Genomic DNA, 20,110 nt, shown 5'->3' with positions numbered 1-20,110 from the left:
GAACTTGAGGAGACAAAGCAGCTTGTGGTTCTGACCTGGGGTATCACATTAGCAGGAGGCACTGGGATGGGCGCACCGAGGGACACTCAGGTCGCTGACCACTGTCCTCTGCAGATGTGGTGCAGCTCATGCGCGTGAGCATGGAGGAGGCACGAGGAAACATAATGGAAGACTCTAAGCAGGACAGGCTCGAGCTCACCAGGATCAGTACCAGCTCTGCCCCATCCTTCTCTGGATTTCCTCTCAGCCAGGGGCCCAGCACCCCCTCTCCCCGGCATCAGTCCAGAGACGGCACCGACTCCCTGCCCCTCGCCAGCTCCTGCCTATTCCTCTTCTCTGCCTCCGTCTCTCCCAGTGGAACCGAAGTGCCTCTCCAAACAGCCTCCGCGGAGGTTAAGGGCTTCCACCTGCGTATCCTGCAGGCCCGACAGAGCTGACCTGAGGACTGTATGCGCGGCACTGTCCTGGGACAGCTGAGCCGTCGAGAGGTGCTCATGAGTTTCTCTAGGTGACCAAAGAAGACACAGGACAAATGTACCTAAACAAGCCAAAAGCCATAGTGAGAGCCCACGAGGAACATGCTCAGAGGGGAAGGCCAGAAACCGCCCTCTAGGCTCAGGAATAAGCCAAGCATGTCCACTCTCCTCGAAAGGCACTGGACGTTCTAGCCAGGGCAATTAGAGAAAGCAAGCATCCAGACAGGAAAGGAAGAAAGCCGAAGGACTGTCCCCGCGAACAGGGCCCAGGAGCCAACCCGGCAGCCTGAGGATACGGTCCACCAGCAAACCTCAGTGGTGTTTCTTTATCTTAGCAACGAACTATCTGAAAGAGAAACTAAGAAACCAACTCCACTCACACTGCATAAAGAACACCGAGGAGCACATTTACCCAGAAAATGAAATATCTATCTACTGAGAACTACAACCGGGTTGGAAGAAGCAGTTGATGATTCAATCAATGGCCTCGGGGTTCATGGGTGGAAGAATCAATATCCCTGCAAAGCCCATCCGACCCCAAGTGGTCCTCAGAGTCAGTGTCGTCACTATCAAGATCTCAATGTCATTTCTCACCGAAATAGAAAAACGCAATCCTAAAGGGAAGCACAAAAACCCCCAGGAGCCAAAGTGATCTTGAGTGAAATGAACCACGCTGGACGGGTTCCAGTACCTGACTTCAGACCCCATCTACACAGCGTGGCCATCAAGACTGAAGGGCACTGCATAGAGAGACACGCCAGCCCGTGGGGCCCGGCAGAGGGCCTAGAAACAAGCCCAGCCGTCGAGGTCAGCTGACAAGGACACGCGAAGGAGAAAGGACGGCCTCTGCAATCAGCAGTATGCTGGGTATGCACCTGCTGGAGGAGGAGAGCGCCTCTCGTCTCCCACCATCCCCGAAAGTCACGAGAAACGGACTGAGACTCCGGCACAAGCCCGACATCCTGAAACTCCTGGAAGAAAACCAGAAATGCCCCACGACATTGGTCTATGTGACCCCAAAAGTAAAGGCAGAGAAGCAAAAGCCAACAAATGAAATCACACCGTCAAGAACTTCCACGCAGCAAGGGAGCAGAGCGCGGCGACCGCCAGAGGTGGGAGGGGGGTGCAGAGCCGTCTGACGGGAGGCCGGCCTCCAAACACCAGAACCCAGAGGGCGCCAAGAAATAGAGAGCCCGGCAGAAAAGGGGAGCCAACTCACACAGACACAGCCCAGAGAAGAAGCGCCGACAGCCTGGGGCTCGTAAGCTGGCCACGGGGAGCTGCAGGTCGAGTCACAGAAGTGCCGCCTCACACCTGCTGGGCTGCTGCTCCCCCAGAGATGGGGCTGGACATGGAGGGGAACCCTGGGTGCTACCGAAGGGCCTGCAGGGCTACGGGCCCGTCGTGGAAAGCAGAGCAGGCTTCTCAGAGAGCCAAGGGCACTACTACCCTGTGGTCCAGCAAGCACGTTTCTGGGTAAACGAACAGAGAAAGGGACACATGTGCCCAAGCTGCTGCACCCCCGTGTCCCTCACAGCATCACGCTCGGCACTCACGTCCATCATGGGACGGTGTGGGGAACACAATGGTGCTCACCCCCCTTGAAAAGGACAGACATTGTCGTCTGTGAGTCGCGGGATGAACCGGGAGGACATCAACCAAGTGAGTCAAGCTAGGCGCAGACAAAGGGGCCTCGAGCCTCACAGGACGTCTCACGTGGGGAATCCAGAAAAGCTGAACCCACAGGAGGAGGTGGAGGAGAGGGATAAGGGGAAGGACAGGCGGGGAGGAGGGCCGCTGACCAGGGTAGAGTCGTTGCTCGGGAGGAACGGCCGTCCGGTGTACTGCACACGCGGCTACGATAAACCACGCTGTGCTGGGCATTTCACATTTGCTAAGAGTTGATTTTGAAAGTTTTCACCTCAAAAAATAAGTCTTTGGATTTGTTAATTAGAATGGTTGGCCATTCCCCGTGGTGCACATGTGGGGCATCGCACTGCAGCCCCTGAACATATGATCAGCATGATGGTCACTTGTCAATTAAAACAGACGATGGAGACTTGGATTCTCACCTGTGGCCCAGGATCACCCGCCGTTAGTCCATTCTCTGCAAAAAGCAGCAGAGCAGTGACACGGGCACACCCACCCAGACGCAGGCACACGAGTGTGCACGTGAACACACACCTCCACGCACCGAGCACATTAGAGACTTGACTCCGTGTGGGGCTGGCAAGTCCACAGCTGTAGACCCCAGGCCTGTAGATCTGGGAATCCTCAGAGTTGTTAAGAGCTTTAACTGACTGGAAGAGGCCCACCCACATAACGGAGTGGGTGAAGTGGTGGCTGATGACATCCACGCCTACAGAATATCCCCACGGCCTCCCCAGAGTAGCATCTGATTTAAAAGCGGGTAGGACTGTGCAGTCAACTGCAGCCTTGGGATTGACCTTTTACCTTACTTAGGCTGCAGAACACTAAGGCGAGGTCTCCGGCCACCAATGTAACCTCTCTGAGGTGGGACACGCAGCAGTGCTTTTACAAGTGTGCAGTGGCCTGAGAACAGTTGCTTTAAGAGGTAGAAGTCACCGAGTGCTCTCCATCTGCTGCTCAGCCCTCAATCCTGAGATCGCCTTTTGGGGTCCTGCCTTCCCCACGTTGTGGGCCGCCTGCAGGCTGTGTTCACAGCACCTCGCTCAGTACCTGGCTCCTAGGACACCCTCGCCAAGTGGGCAAGGGGAGGCTGCCCAGGCACCTGGCTGGAAGTAGAGGCTGTGGAGTGAGCAGCAGGTGCACCAGCCCGGCAGTCTGCTCCAGTGCCGCTGGGTAATCGGCAGGGACACCAGAGCCCACAAGTCCCAGCCCCAAGCTGCCCCCACAGGGTCCCCAAGTCCAGTTCTTCGGGCACCCTACAGCCCCGTAAGCACATCAGCAGCTCCTGGCTAATGTCCAGGGGACATGCTGTGGTTCTGGATAGCTATAAGCCCAGGGCCCCACCTGCCCAAGAGAGCCAGTGACAGTCTCGGGCCCTGTGAATCTACCATGGCAACAGTGCATGGTGGGTCCTCAGCACCCTGCGGGTGGCTTCACCTGCGGAGGGAATCACTGCAGAGGTGTTCCATGTGCCCTCTCCACACCTAGACAGGGACCCGAGGGACACGTGGCACCTTCACGCTCCACGCATCCATGGAGGCCTGGAGCTTGCTAAGAGGGTCCCTTCCTTGACCTCCGGCAACATCAGGGGCCACCGAGCGCCCCCTCTCTGCACGTGGCCCTCTGTGTTATCGAACGCCTGCCTCGCACACCTCTGGGCTCCCATTTCTTAGGGCTTCACCTCCAGACATGGCCCTCACCCTCTGTCCTGTGACACAGCTCAGGTGGAAGCACCTGGCAGGTGTGGTGCCGCAGGGGGCGCCTCCTGGGGGGGCAGATTCCTGGGCTCAGCTGGGCGCCCCTTCGGGAAGGGCCCCGTCAGATCCTGGGTATTTACCACTTAACGTTGTTTGGCCAGACCCCATTTGCCGAGAGGGATCGTTTCTTGCCATGAACAACGACGAACAGGCGGGACTTGCATTCTTCACCTCTCAGCTAGCCCTGGAATGCGCGAGGGGCTGGGAAACCTTCCGCCCGGTCAGGGACCGTGGCTGGATCCCCTCCTGCTCCCGACGTGGCCCCGGGCTCCTGCCGCCTCTCTGTGGCTGCCCACTCCTGACGCCCCATCACCCACCGCCTGCTCTTGACAGAGCTGGACAAGCACCAAGAGAATGGGATCCTTAAAAGTCACTGCGACTTTCTTAGGTCTGGGTGACATAAATGGCCCAGAGTGACCTGGGAGGAGGGTACTTCACTGTTTCCTGGCGTCCACATCCTTGCCCCATCTTGTGCAACGTGCGCCCGGGGGTGCCATTCACGCCAACCTGCGCGTGGCTCAGTGGGGGAGGGGCCAGCCCACATCAACAGAGGGGCCAAGGGTGGCCTCTCACCGACTTTCACGCTTTACGTTGAAACGAGGTGACCAACAGGTGTGTTGCCCTTCTCTGCTCCCAGCCTTCTTCAGACTTGATTCTGATAAACAAGAGTACAAGTGACAGGCCCGTCCTGGCTGGTCTCCCCGGCCCCCTGACCGCCTCTCGGAAGGTCCCCAGTTTCCCTCACAAGCCATAGGAGGGTTTGGGAACCCTTCCAAAGTCATTCTGTGCAGCTCGTATCACCCTGTTACCCAAACCAGACAAAGAGGCATCAAGGACAGGAAACCTCAGCCCAATGCCCCACGAACACGCAGCCGTTTCCCAGCTGAGGGCAGATGCCCGGGCATGGATACGGCTTCTCAGCCTCAGACATGGGCAGCCCCATGACCAGTGACCGTCAGGCCAGGCGTTACCCTCAGCCGGCGTCCGCAGCCCTGCCACAGGGGCGCCAGGCCCCCAGGTGTGTCCTGGGAGCTGCTGCAAGAGACACACGCGCTTTTAAAATAGCAGCAGCTCCAGGCAGACCGTGCCAGCAAGGTGCCAAGGGGCTGGATCGTCCCAACCCTCGCCCGCGGGCCGCATCTCTGCCTGCATGGTTTGGAACCCACATGCCAGTGCCAGCCCGAGAGTCAACTTCCTCAGGTCCTCTGGTCGGTACGACCCTAGCACGTGTCCGGGATGTCACAGCTTGGAGGCCAGCAGAGGGGACCACATCAGCACCAGGAGCAGTACCGGCACCACACTGCACAGGGCCAGGCCACAGTGACACCGGGCTGTGGTTCCTCTGCTCACGGGCCATCTGACCAGCACTCGCTTCTTCCCCAGCAAGCAGGACTATGGACCAGGGAGATCAGACCAGACTCGCACCCGGGGCTCGTGGAGGGTGACACAAGCAGAACTGGGAGCAGAGCGTCACTGGAAGAGGACACCGGGGTCGTGGATGTTCTAAGTGAAAGTCCCTTGCAGTCCCCGACTCCACCTGCCTCTCCCTGGAGCCCGGTGTACAGGCAGCCTGGATTCTCAGCCGTGATGCTGGGGGCGCCGCTGGTTCAAGGTTGCGTGGCTCCAGTGAGGCGGCAGCAAATGACATCGAGGATGGATCACAGTGAGCACCTTGTGCCTCACAGCCAGGCCCTTGACTAGCCTTGTCTCTTGAATCCCTGTGACAGCTGGATAAGGGGGACACAGCTGTCACCTGCAGGTTATCGACAGTCAGGACCTGGACTCCCAGGGCGACCTGCACAGTGTCAGGTAAGCAGAGCCATTGACGCAGGAGCCTGAGAGTCACTCTGCCTGGCCTGGGACAGGTGGCTCAAGGCAGGTGCCCCCTAGAGGCCTCACGGCTTTTCTTCCCTGACCAACGCAGAGGACTTCACCCACCTGTCCTACCATCTGGGGCACCAAGAGATGAGCTCTCCTTTTCTCTGATCCTTGCCTCGCAGGCAAGCAAACCAGGTCCTCTTCAAGCATGTCCATCACATGGGTGGAGCCCAGATGTGCCTGTTTGGCTGCAGGACATCGATGTTCTTATTAAGTTACAAACTGCTGAAGGAATGAGGTCATCCACATCAGCGACCGAGCGTCCAGAAGCAGCAGCCGACTCCACTCCACTGCTGGAGCTGAGATGAGGTATGGACTCGGCGCTGCACAAGCTCCTAGTGAGGTGGAGAGGACTAGGCCAGATGTCACCCAGGAGCAAGCACTCACCCCCAAGCATGGCGAGGCAGGACCATGTCCATAGGATCACCTCCAACCCTATACTAGCTCTGCTTTACCTTACAACTGAGGCACAGAGAGGGTAAGAAACTTGCCCAAAGTCACAGAGCTAGAAAGGAACATGTCAAGACAGGTGGGATCCCATCCACCTCAAATTATTCCATGAAATGGAAAAGGAGGGAATCTAGTATCACCCTGACTCCCAAATCAGAGAAGACACATCAAGGACAGAAAAGTTCAGACCAATGTCCCTGATGAACATAGATGCAAGAATTCTTAATAAAATACGCAAATCACATGCAAAAACATATTAAAAAGGTAGTGCCCCACGATCAAGTGGGATGTAAGGTTGGTTTAACATACAGAAATCAATAAACAGAAGTCATCACACCAATAGACGTAAAGTCTAGAATCATGTGATTATCTCAATGGATGCAGAAAAAGCATTTGACAAAATACAGCACCCATTCATGTTTAAAACACTGGAAAAACTAGGGATAGTAGGGACATACCTCAACACTGTAAAAAACTATATTTATAAAACCCAAGACCAACATCATTCTAAACAGAAAAACTGAAAGCCTTCCCTCTAAGGATTGGACAGGACAGGGCTGCCCTCTTTCACCACTTCTATTCAACATAGTTCTTGTAACTCCAGCCAGAGCAATTAGAAGAAATTAAAGGGATAGAAATAAGGAAAAAGGAATTCAAACAATCCCTATTTTCCCACAACACAATTGTGTATGTAGAAGACCCAAAAAAATTCCACAAGAAAACTTTTAGGACTCATAAATTAATTCAGCAAAGTAGCAGGATATAAAATTAACACCCATAAATAAATTGCGTTCCTATACATCAGTGACGAATCAACTGAAAGGGAAAATAGGAAAACTACCCATTCATGATAGCCTCAAAAAAAAAAAAAAAAAAAAAAAAAAAAAACAAAAAAAAATTGGAAATCAATCTAACAACAGAGGTGAAAGACCCCTACAATGAACACTAAAGAAAGAAGTTGAAGAAGACCTTAGAAGATGGAAAGATCTCCCATGTCCTTGGATAGGCAGAATTAATATCAAAAAGGCCATACTCCCAAAAGCACCGTACAGATTTAATGCAATTCCTGCTAAAATTCTAATGACATTCTTTATGGAAATAGAAAATGCAGTCATGAAATTCACTTGGAAAAATAAGAGGCCTAGAATAGCCAAAGCAATCCTTAATAAGAAAAGTGAAGCAGGAGGTGTCAGAATACCAGACTATAGTAACAAAACCAGCATGGTATTGGCACCAAACCAGATGTGAAGACCAATGGAACAGAATAGAAGATATGGAGACAAACCCTCATAAATACATTATCTCATACTAGACAAAGGCTCCATAAACATATATTGAAGAAAAGATAGTCTCTTCAACAAATGGTGCCAGGAAAACTGGAAATCCATGTGTAACAAAATGAAATTTAACCCCTATCTTTCACCCTGCACAAAACTCAAGGACCTAGGCCCTAGAACAGAGACCCTGTGCCTACTAGAAAAAAACGTTCAGGACCAACTCTCTACCATGTTGACTTAGGGTCTGACTTCCTTAACAAGACTGCTAAAGCACAAGAAGTAAAATCAAGAATCAATAAATAGGATGAATTCAAACTAAAAAGCTTTTTCATAGCAAAGGAAACAATCAAGAACATGAAGAGAGAGTCTTCATAATGGGAGAAAATTTTTGCCATCACACCTCAATAAAGTATTAGTCTCTAGGATATATAAAGAACTCAAAAACCTAACACCAAAAAACCCAAATAACCTACTCAATAATGGGCAAAGGAACTGAACAGGGACTTCAGAAGAAGAAATATAATCATCAACAAATATATGAAAAAAATGTTCAACAGCTCTAGCAATTAGAGAAATGCAAATCAAAACTACACCGAGAGTCTATCTCACTCCAGTCAGAATGGCAATGATCAAGAACACAAGCAACAATAAATGTTAACCAGGATGTGGGAAAAGGTGCACTGTATATTGCTGGTGGGACTATAAATTGGTATAACCACTCTGGAAAACAGTATGGAGATTCCTCAGAAAACTTGGAATGGAACCATTTGACCCAGTTATCTAAGTCCTCAGTTTATACCTAAAGGACTTAAAATCAGCATATTACAGTGACCCAGCCATATTAATGTTTATATCAATTCAATGTACAATAGCTAAGCTATAGAACCAGCCTTCAACAGATGAATGGATAAAGAAAATGTAATAATATAGAATATTACTCAGTCACAAAAAAGAATGGCATTATGACTTTTGCAGTAAATGGATGGATCTGGGGACTATCATGCTAAGTGAAATAAGTAAACTCCAAAAAGCCAAAGGCCAAGTGTTCTCTCTGATATGTGGGGGCTGATTCACAATAGGTGGGGGGGAGGCGGGGGTGTGGGGCAGTGGGAGGGAAGAATAGAAGTTCATTGGATTAGGCAAAGGGGAATGGAAGGAAGGGGGGATGGGAATAGGAAAGATAGAATAAATCTGATGTCATTTTCCTATGTTCAGATATGAATATACAACCGGAGTAACTTTACATCATGTACAACCACAAGAACGGGATCCTAATTAGAGTAAGGTACACTCCATGTATGTATAATATGTCAAAATATGCTCTGCTGCTCTACGGTCATGTACAGCTAAAGAGAATTTTTTAAAAATCCATGTGGGATGATTGGCGCCCACAGAAATGTACACAGTGAGTCAGCGAGGAATGCCACCTGCCTGCAGATGATCCTCAGCTGAGAAATTCTCAGGCTACGAGCAAATGTTGTGCCCCCGTCCACACGCTGAAGCCCGAGTCTTCAAGGTCGGCGTTTGAGGTGGGCTTTGGGAGGGGTCCGAGGGCGGGGCCTTGGTGCCCGGTCGGGCCCACATGAGCAAGGACGCGGAGGGCTGTCCTGTCCCCATGCGAGGCTGCCACAGGAGGCGCCGTCCAGGACGCAGGCCAGGCCCTCACCTAAGCTGGAATCAAAATGGTTCCATGAGAAATTCACCCTTGGTGACCCGATGCTCCAAGGCTCCGCTGACCTCACACACCTGCTGTGACTGCCTGCGTGCAGGCGCCCATGTGGATGTGCTCGCGTGTGCATGCACGGTGAGCCCCGCCTCCAGCTGCCGTGCACACCCAGCCTGCGAAGAGCCTTCCTGTGCTGACCACGGACCACGGATGCCCAGCCTGGAAGCCGATCGTCAGACCTGCATAGGCAGACACCCCGGGTGGCCCAGGCAGCGATGTTCGTTCTCCCGCCTTCACGCAGCCAGCCTGCCCCGAATGGGCCTCGGCATTTCCAGAAGTTAGATTCTAAAATAGAGGCAGAGCCGTGCCAATAGCAGAGAATTCAGGGTCACAAAATGCTTGAAATAAAAGACTCCTCCATGTTCACGTGGGACAAGACGAAGCCCCCAGGCTCCACCATGTGTGTGGCTGTGTGGACGGCAGGGGGTGGTGGACACACATGGCGGCTGTCCCGACAGAATCCATCAGCCTGCTGCGGACACCACTCTGCTTCCTCACCAGGTGTTGGCTGAGACAGTGCCAGCAGGGTCAGACTCGAGATATGGCGGAGAGAATCCAGTAACAGATCTGGACCTGGTGCTCGGGGGCACAGCAGAACCCACGTGGGCTGCCCCTCGGTGGGGAAATCCCACAAAGAACACGTGTCAACCAGTCCTGGAGTCTCCTCCCCAGCATTTGGTGTTGGTGATGGAAACTTGGGGAGTCAGGGACACACCGGGGAACGTGGTAACAGCTTCCTGCGCCTGCTTTCGGGCCCAGGAAGCCCAGGCTACACCAACGCGGGAAACTCACCCCCACCAGTATTTCAACCTCACTGTCCCTGGGGTTCCCGGTGCCGAGGTTCCCGGTGACGAAAGGCGCAGGTGCCTGATCTTTGATTCCGAGTACCCTCTGGACAGGAGTCAGGACCTCATGTCGGCAGCTTGGCAATGCCCATCAGAGGAAACCCGGAGGACTTTCCTGGAGAAGGCCTCCTTCTACCCTGGCCCGAGGGAGGACAGCAAACACGGCTGGAGGCTTTCTCTGTGCCCAGCTGTGAGCCAAGGGTGATGGGCTAACCCCACCAGGCCTCAGAAGAGCCTGGCATGGAGGTGGACTGCTGGGGACAGAAGCCTGGGTCCAAACCCCAGCCCAGCACCAACTGGCCAGGGGGCCTCAGCCTAGCCACATGGCCTCTCTGGGCCTCAGTTTCCCCATGGGAAAATGTCACCTACCTGGGGGAACACGGAGATTCCCATAGCAACCCCTGACCACGCCTGATACGTGCGAAACACCCGGGAAGACGGGGCCACTGCCATCAGCAGGGTCCAAGAACCATGTCGCAGAGTGGGTGAGGGACTCAACAAGGTCACACCCAAGTGCAGGGCCCAGGCTACACCAGTGGTGTCCAGCTAGGGTGATTCCCTGCCTCAGGACCACTTCTGACAGGTAGAGACCAGGGAGGCTGCTAAACATCCTGATGCCCAGCATGGCCTCCATGGTAGAGCCTCCTAGGCCTGAATAGCACTAGGGCTGCAGCTGAGGCCCCGTTACCCCTGCTGGACTCGGTGTGACCCACATAGCCCCGTCCTGCGGGAGGCGGTGGGTGTTTAAGGGCACACCTCTGGCAGGCTGGGCGGCACCACAGGGTCCGTCTCTGCAGTGCCGTCCACGGCCACTTGGCCAAGTGCTGACTGAGTTTCTGCCACAAAGACCCTGACTCAACCATCAGCGCTGGCCCCCCAACGGGATCCCTGTGCCCCCTGTGTCCTGCAGCCCCACCTCAGTGTTCCTTAGACCAGGTGGAGAGGCCGGGAGGGAGGCTAGGTGATAGGAGGGACACTGTGCAGTCCTGGTGGCACCTGCCATCCCATCCCGTCAGCTCCGTCAGAACCAGCATCGCCATCAGTCATCACCCATTCCATGGACCCCTGGGGAAGAGGGCCTGGCCTCCTCTCCAGGACAGGGAGGCCCTGCTCTTTCCACCCACGACTTCTGCACGGCCATGGGGTGGAGCCACCCGTCCAGCACAGTCCCGGCTTCCACGCCTTGCCTTGCTCTTCTCATCCGGAGCATCCTCCGTACAGTGCACGCAGGGCACCACAGCTTTGGCACACCGCTGGGGTGGCGCCCTCAAAGCCACCTGCTGTGCACGCTAACGTACGTCCACTCCTCAGAGAAGGCGAACCTGGGACGACACCAAGCCTCCTGCACAGCAGGCTCCGGGGGCCCTCGGCCCTCCCGAGTCTGGCTGCAGGCCTGGCGGCACGTCCTAGAAGAGGCGCATCCTCGGGAGTCCGCCCTCTGCCTCTCCACGTGTGGACCCCAGCTGCCCCCTGCCGTGCTGGCCGAGAAGCACCAGCTGGGACGTGGCCGCGCGCCCCGCCCCTGGTGGCTCTGCTCGGCCCCGGCATCACCTCGCCCTCCTCACCAGAGATGACGGAGTCGTTCAGCACCTCTTCGTCCTGGTACAGAAGCAGGTCGTCCGCGAGCTCGGGACTCGCCATCAGGTTCTCCTTGTTCTCCTCCGACTCCTTCGCTGTTGCCCGCTTGCTCTCCAAGACCCCGTCGAAGCTCCAAGTCTCTTCCCGCTCCTTGCCCCGCTCCATGCTGGACGTTCTCGACAGACGGACATCCACCCGCTTCTTTGGAGACACTTTGCTTTCCCGTCCTTGAAAACTAGGACAGAAAGTCACAACAGTCCTACACCAGCCCTCGCCGGAAACCTGGCAAGAGCGACTTGGGGTGCTCATTGCCAAGGCGACCCCGAGAACATGCAGCTTCTGTCCTGGGCACCTGGGCACCTGGGCAGGGAGCGGTGAACAGCCTTGGCCCCGGGCAGGGGCTGTTCCGGAGAGCACAGAGCATGCGGTGACAAGGCCACCAATGTGGGGCTAGAACCGCGGGCCTCGCGGGCCTGGGAAGGGCACTCTGCTCCTCTGATGTTCTGCAGAGCAAGCGTCCTGTGGCCCACACTGCCTCCAGCAACCCCCTTCCCCTTCTACCCGGGGGCCACGTGGATGGAGAGCAAGAGGTGGCTGTGGGCACGGGCCTCCGACCCACCCAGTGGGACACTCCAGACCTTGAGTTCTGCACCAACAGCAGCCCTGCCCTGTCGGCCACTCCTCCTGTGACACCCTGCATCCCCAGGTCCCCTCATGTGCAGCCCTGGCCTGTCCCCTCCATGGGAGCCAAGGTCAACCATGAGGTCTGCGACACCTGGGGCAAACCAGGCACAGTGTCCTTGTCAGAGATCGTCCAGAATGTCAAGATGGCGGCAGCGGTGCCGGGACCCTGGGCCACCCCAGGCAGCAGGCCCACACGGGAGCCTGGCGGGAGTGCTGGTAGCATGCTGTCCCGAGCAGAGCAGGGCCTTACCTGTCCTGACGGTGCTTCGTGGCCAGAGCCCTGTGCAGCTCTTCCATGACGCGGCTGGGGGGCAGCGGCCGGTGGACGGTGGTGAGGTGCGGGGACCCCGTGGGCGTCGAAAGCTGTCCTCGGAGGGGCGGGTCTGTGCTCTTCACACTGGGGCCTTGAAAGAGCACAGCCTGGCCTGGACGTGGGAGGAACCGAGGAGAACATCACACTCCATGCTGGACCAGAGCACCTCTGTCCATGTCCCTCCATCCACAGGGCCCGCCTGCAGGGGCTGAGCGGTGCAGGGTGGGCCACCGCCCTTCCTGCCTGCTCTCTGCTCAGACGAGCCTCCTCCTCCTTCCCTGCTGGGACCCGCATGCCGCAGCCACACTTCATCTGGAACGCGGAGCCTTCCCAGGCTCTGTGGCCACCTCCAGCCTGCGTGACTCCAAGCCGACGGGAGCCAACTCCAAGCCTCCACCCTGTCCTGCCTCCGCAGAGGAGCCTTCTGGAAGGCCACTCCATCTGTGATAGACTGACAGATCTGACTCCATGAGAATGTTATAGGCTAGACTCTGAGGGAAATGACTAAACAGACTCCATGTTGCTCTGAGACTCCATGTTATGTAGGAAATAAGCTTCTCCCACGGAAACCCCGCCTCTGTGCCCATCATCAGTTACTTGGTGTGACATGTTTAATAATATACTATGGCAACTCCTATGTAGTAAAGAATTGCTCTCTTTTGATTCCTATTGCTCCTAAACAATGTACCATGTGAACAGGGATTGTGTGGACGTTAGCAACCATTCTTTAGTTTGTACCTAGGTAAGGGTCATTTTGACCCACTTCCCCCTCTGTCAATGATCTCATGATGTTAATGTGTAATTTCGAATCATAGCAACAGACACTTATGATTGATGTGATTTTTGGTATAAGAACCCCTACAATCCTATGGTCGGGGCTGTTCTCCCAATAGCCATTTTTTGGGGCATTGTGTGAGACAGTCAGCCGGCCGGCTTAATAAAGACTCTCAAATTTGGACTTCTCAGTGGTGATTGGTCTGTTCTTAAGTTGCCCCATAACACATCGGGCCCCTCCCATCTTCCTTAGGGTGAGCTCAAGCTCACGCCCAGGCCCAAGGCCCCCTGCACCAGCCTGCTCTGCCTCCTGGCTTCACCTCCTCCTGTCCCACCTCATGCAGCACAAGAAGCTCTTTCCAGCCTGTCTCCACTCTGAGTCCTGCACAGGCTCTCCCTCTGCCTGTGATGCTTTCCCTTCCCCTGCTGTGCTCCCCTCCTTTGGTGAGGCCTTGTGTGAATCCCTCCTGTCTGGAACCCAACACTCACCCTGGGGACCTGAGGCTGTCCCAACACCCTCTCCTCCCACTTGGGGAGGTAACCCTGTGGGGTCTGCCTTCTCACCAAGGGATCCCTGGGGCAGGCCATGTCCACCTCCTTCACTGTGGTGCCCCAGGTCCACCTCTTAAAATCTGTGCAAAAACCACATATTCACATAAAGTGAATTTGAAGATCCTCAAAGTAGAGGAACTCGATCACAGTGAACGAAGACGGCCTGCCCGCAACAAATACCTCCCACCCGAGGGCTGCGAGCAAGCCCCCGGGAGGTGCTCGGAGCGGCAGAGCCTTGGAATTCTTTGAGGATTCAGCCTGTGGTCTCAGTCTTCCTCTCACCAGCAGTGAGAGCCGGGGCGGAGCCCCACAGCTCTGTCTGCTTGTCCACAATGTAGGCCACCAGCTCCTTGGCACAACCGACACTGGCAGCCCTGTCCCCCTCCCTCCCAGGCTTCTACTCACTCTACCTGCAAACACCCCAGCAGGCTGATGCAAATGAGTCAACTACTCTTTTTCAATCCCAACAGGAAGAAATAGAGACCTAAGTCACGCCCAGTCCTGAACACAGTGACACATGGCCCCGTGCAATCTTGGAGTGTGAACAGCATCCATAAGAGCACGTCTCAAGAGCGGAAGTATCTTGGAGGCTCTTGGCTCGTCAGCTTTCTTTGTGAGCAGAGCTAGGCTTTGGGCATGCAGCCCAGCCCTGCCCTGGGCAGTGGAGCCAGGAGGGGCAAGGCAGAGAGGTGGCCAGGAAAGAGTCCAGGGAAAGAGACAGCAGGAGCCATGTGGCAGAGGGGACCTATGAACAGAGCAGAGGAACCAGGAGGTGAGGTGCCAAGGTGTGACCAGACTGGACAGGGGCTCCAGCAGCTGGTTCCCATGCACCTCAGCACTCCTGCAGACCATCCCTGCCCATTAGTGACCACACCCTGAGCACCTGCAGGGGATCCTCAGTGTCACCCATCTCTAGCCAGTGTTGCCACTGCCCCACCGGATCCCATGAGAAGAATTCATTTAGACATGTCTTATAAGTAGGGAAACAGAGGCAGTGTGGCCTGGCTGGGACTGTCTAGGGCCACAGTCCAGGACTGACCACAGTGGACCACAAGTGTGACCAACAAGCTCTCCCTCCGCTGCTTCAGGAATCATGGTGCCCACCCTGGGGGTATGGTGCCCAGTGGGCCACTTCTGGCTCCCATTTCCCAGAGGAGGAAACTGAGGTTCAGAGCAGCTCAGGAGCACGCTGTCAGGAGGCACACAGCTCCCACAACAATTGTCAGGGGTGGAGGGAGACCTGCAAGGGAGCGCCTGTCACCCAGAGACGGAGCAGGGAGAGTCCCTAGCGAGGCGCTGGCGTGCCTGTCCAGGACCCACACAGTGGAGACATAGGAGGCAGGGGCCTGTGGACATGGATGAAAGGGACAGGCAGGACAGCAGCAAGCAGAGGAGCACCTGCTCACATCGATGGGGCCCCCACGGCTCAGGAGTGCCAAAGACTTTCCAGAAAAGACCAGAAATCTGTCCCGCGAACAAGAAAGCAGGACTAGCCAGCCACCAGAGCTGCTGGGGTGCCTTGATCTTGGACTTCTGTTTCCAGAACGCTGAGAAATGATCCCTCTTGTTTATAGCCACCAGTTACTCTGCAGCAGCTGGAGTGGACCGAGACACCTGTGGCCCTGTCCCAGGTGAGAGCACGCCTAGGCGGAGACCTGGGTGAGCACCTGTGCCCCATGCCAGGGAGCCAGCTTGCCAGGGGCTACTCCCTCAGCTGCCACGCAGCCTTCACGCACTGCGGCGAGCATTCCCAAAGGCAAGGGGAGCGCCTCAGAGATTCGGGCTCAGCCTTGGCTGGAAAGGGCTCCCCAAAGATGGCAGGAAGGTGCCCTCCTCTAACTCGGGTGTCCATGCCACCCAGACTGCCCAGATTTCTTGACCTTTCCAGAGATGCAGATAGCAGCTCACTCATCCTCCACACACACATCCCATTGGTCACCTGCATTTGCTGAGCACCTGCTGTATGCCAGCTCAATGGCTGCATTCAGACCTGACAGTGAACACAGAGTGGGGTTCCAGGGGCTGGGAAGGTGGCTGGACCTGCAGAGAGGCTTATTATGGTCCCAGAGATGCTGCAACAAATGGCCACCAACTTTGCTTCTGCAAAGGAAGGCCTTCCACAGCTCTCCAAACTCCAGGTGTGGGCAGGGTGGGCTCCTGAGGACGTGTGGGAGACACCCCAGGCCTCTCTCCCAGCTCTGGGCTGCCGTTGCTCCTGCCTCTGCTTCCATCTTCAGGTGTCCTTCTCTGCATGTCCTTCCCTGCCTCTACAGGGACACCTGCCCTGGACTCAGGCCCACCGTAGCCTAATGATACTATTGATGAGGCCACGAGGTTCCAGCTTGGCCCAAGTCCTAAGGGACGCCACCCTGTCACTATTCAAGGCAAAACAACCTGGCACGTGCTGTGGGGTGAGGAAAGGGGTTGGGTAGATCCCCAAGAAGGGCAGCTTGAGCCGAGTGTACAGGCCACAGAGGACACATGGGGAGCTGGGAGGGACCGGCCAGCAGGAGGGTGGCCCGCCCCCACTCAGCCTCCCCCACCCAGTGACATACCCTTTGTGGGTGACAACAGTGCACTTGGTCACAACCACTCAATCAACAGCACGCCTGGTCCCAGACCCAGAGCCCCCGCACGTGCATACCCACCTCCTCTGGTTCTGGGGTCTCTGGGTTGAGACACTCAGGTGAACTTAATACTTACTCTGATCAGAGTAAGAGGGAACTGGCCCAGGGAGAGGCAGCCCCCACTGAGAGCACCTGGGGGCGTGTGCGTCCCACCCTACAGGGTGCTGAGGCCACCTTCTGAGCTCAAGCCCCCACTCCTGGTCCAGCAGCTAAGGCCCCAGGTTAATGTATGATGGAGGAGGGGGCCAGGTGACCCATGCAGGTAGCTCTGTGTGGTGACCACTGGCCTTGGGCTGAGTACTGGGTTAGAGTTTCCATCAGCTGTGGGACTTGGGACAAGTTACTGGAGTTTCCTGAACTTGGTTTCCTAAACTGCAAGCTGGGCACATACACCACCCTGCAGAGGCTGGCCTGCAGGTCTAGTGAGGCGCCTGGTCCAAGCTCCACCTGGTGAGTGGTCTCACCAGTGCTGGCCTAGCGTCCCCTTGAGCGTGAACTCCTGAAAGCAACCACCTCCCGGCAAGCTGTTCTTGGGCTGTTCTTCCCCGAGACCCGCAGTTCCCTTGAGCCCCAGCCACGAAGGGACAGAATCAGCCCAGCGTGGGGCCCCAGCATGACGGCCGAAGGTGCAGACAGCAGGTGGGAGGGATGCAGGGAAGGATGGGTGGATGGACAGATGGATGGGAGGGAGGGAGATGGCCGAGGATGCGTGTGGACCCACCTGTGATGTTTTTTGTGGTTTTGGAGTTCGCCTTGGGTGGTGGGGTGGGCAGCAGTGGGGGGCTGGGGAGCTGGCCCATGGGCCTCTCCAGGGGTCTGGGTGGACTTTCCAGGGAGTCAGACCCCGCTGAGGCCTGAGAGAGCTCGTCGGTGGTGGGCAGGAGGCTGCTGGGGTCTGCTTCCTCCCCGCTGCAGGCAGATGGCACCTTGGTTGCTTCAAAGGCAAAAAGAGGGCTCATAACTTGTTCCTGGGACCACAGTGCTGAGCAAGCAAAGCAAGGGAGTCTGGTGAGATGGGAGTGTAACAGGGAGTGCAAGGCAGGGTGCCTTCACACATGCACTGACTTCCCCGAGCTCAGCCACCAAGAGGAGGGAGAGAGGGAGGTCATCCTGAGTGTGGGTGGCCCTGCCCCTTTCCCACGCAAAAGACGAGGTCCCCTTACCTGCACGGTGGCTGCTGTGACAGGTCCTGGGGTCAGACACACCCAGGCTCAAGTTGCCTCTGCACTTGCTGTGACCTGAGTTACTAAACCTCTCTGTGCCTCCATTAACTCATGTGTGACCCTGTACTCATGACAAGAGCCACTCACGGGCAGGTTACTTTGAGGTTTCACAGGAAGTGACGGATGTGTGCCTGGTATGTTGAGACCTTCACGCTAGCAGCTCTGGCTTCTATGTCTGGTTTCCAGCAACTCTGCCCCTGACATGTCAGCCAGGGTGGGAATGCTGGCGGCAGGACTGGGTTTTGAGGAAGGGCAGCTGGCCCAGAGCCCTCGTCCCTTCTCCAGCTGCATGTCGGGGATCTTATGACTCCTTGAGCACTCCAGGTCACCCCCTCTGCCTTCTCATTTCTCTCTTGGCCCAGCCCATGTCCCACTGTCCACCATTTCTTTTTCTTTCTTTCTTTTTTTTTTTTTTTTTTTTGGTACTAGAGATTGAACCAAGGGGCGCCCAATAACTGGATCTCATTTCCAATCCTTTTTATTTTTTACTTTGAGACAGGGTCTCACTAAGTTGTTTAGGGCCTCACTTAGTTGCTGAGGCTGGCCTCACACTTGCAATCCTCCTGCCTCAGCCTCCAAAGCCACTGGGATTACAGGCACATGCCACCATGCCCAGCACTGTCCACCATTTCAACCGCAAGCCACCAATGCAAGTCACCAATGTCCCAAGTCCCTTGCCCAGCTTCCTTTGCACTGAGTCCTGGGGAAATCCTGCCTCTGGTGAAGCCACCGCCCACCTGCCCCCTCCCATACCAGATGCTGCAGGAGGACAGTGACATGGGGGACTATTGAACTTCTGGGCCCAGTCTGGCCTCCCTCCCTCAGGCAACCGATCCCAGTGTCCCTGACCTTTCCTGCCTCTAGCCCTCATTTCCTCAACTGTAGCACAGCTTCACCTGCAGCTTTATGGGGTAAACTGAGGCCTCAGGTGAGGGCTCCTCTCGATCCCCAATCCAGATGCGAGCCTGCTGTCCCTCACACGGGACGACAGGTGGCCCCTTGGGCCCAGGCACACCCTCATTCCCTGCCTCAGCACGTCCCGAGGTACCAAGCCCCACGGAAGGCACGTGATGAACGTCTTTGGGCCTTGCTGAACCTCCTGAGGAAGAGGCCAACACTGTCACCGCGCATCTGGCAGCCTGGTGGGGTGGTCCTCGGGCCATCGTGTCTGCCAGCCTGGGATCTCCCTGTCTCTGAATGCTGCTAGGTCTTGCGCTCAGCCTGCGCTGTCCATGGTGCTGAAGTCGCAGTGAGGCTGAACAGGGCACCTGCCCTTTCCTGCCCTGAGAGTGTCCAGGGAGGCCATAGATACACAGCACAGGCCTACACCCCTCACTGCTACATCTTTTGTGCCTCCACCATCTTACGCTGGAGAGTTTGCTCTCAGGCTGGGCCCTTTCCTGTGATAAGTTCACGGAATGTGGGCTTTGCTTCTGAGGGCTGGCCCTCCCGACTCCAGGTGAGCCTCTCAGAACAGATGCAGGGGCCCAGCTGCCAGGAAGGAGGCTGGACCGAGCTTGGCCATCATAGCAGGCTTGTACCTTGGTCCTGCATGGGTGTCCAAATGAAAACACTCGGAGTTTATTTTCTTGCGATTACCAAACTGTCCTCAAAGCTTCTTTTTTAAGACTTCTGGACTTCAGGACTCCTGGACTCAAGAGCGTCATTGTGTCCAGTGAACTGTAACCTCTTTTAAATTTTTAATTATTTTGTTTTATTTGTTCTAATTAGTTGTTCATGGCAGTAGATGCATTTATATATTTTGATAGATCATACATAAATGGAGTATTTATGTATTTACCATTTTTCTGATTACACATAATGCAGTATCACATCAGTAACCTGCAACTTTTAAAGTTCACAATTCTGATGAGTCATTTTACTTTATAATCTTTTCCCTGATAACACAGGCCTTTTGTGTGTTCTAGGTAAAAACAGTTGTGCGGTTTCCCTGTTAAGCCCCAGGTGAGTACATGGCATGCCCATTTTCTCTGACGCCAGTCCTGGGGTTTTGCTGGGGATCCTGCCTCACGCAAACCAGCACAGGGCAGCAGACATGCTGACCCTCAGGACACAGGCTCAGCGTCCAGGCCCTCAGCATCCAAGCTCAGGGTCAGGACCAGCAGGCACGGGGTGCGCTTGAGCTCGCAGCTGCATGGCCTGGTCTCCCCCGAGATCCCACAGTCCCGTTTCTAGAACCCACACTGTTGTGGGCACTTTGCTGATGGAGGCTGTGGAGAGCCCCACACTTGGAACCTGCTTTGACGGTTGGACCTTTGCATACCTTCTTGCTTTGATTC

The 20,110-nt window shown here is 55.5% G+C and overlaps 1 protein-coding gene across 3 annotated transcripts in view; it reads right to left on the bottom strand.

Annotated features, from left to right (window-relative positions):
* Positions 1 to 20,110, bottom strand: part of PHACTR3 (phosphatase and actin regulator 3) — a 202,731-nt gene that overhangs the window by 48,000 nt on the left and 134,621 nt on the right. For all 3 annotated transcript variants that reach the window (XM_079129648.1, XM_079129647.1, XM_079129649.1), the window contains exons 5-7: positions 17,309 to 17,521; positions 12,572 to 12,746; positions 11,625 to 11,872 (exon numbers count right to left, since the gene is read on the bottom strand). In XM_079129648.1, coding sequence (XP_078985774.1) covers positions 11,625 to 11,872; positions 12,572 to 12,746; positions 17,309 to 17,521 — 636 coding nt within the window. The remainder of the gene's footprint in view (positions 1 to 11,624; positions 11,873 to 12,571; positions 12,747 to 17,308; positions 17,522 to 20,110) is intronic.

Source organism: Sciurus vulgaris, assembly GCF_902686455.1.
Source record: "Sciurus vulgaris genome assembly, chromosome: 2".
Taxonomy (NCBI): Eukaryota; Metazoa; Chordata; class Mammalia; order Rodentia; family Sciuridae; genus Sciurus; species Sciurus vulgaris.
The sequence above is the reverse complement of the archived record's forward strand: the minus strand, read 5'-3'. Positions and strand labels throughout refer to the sequence as shown.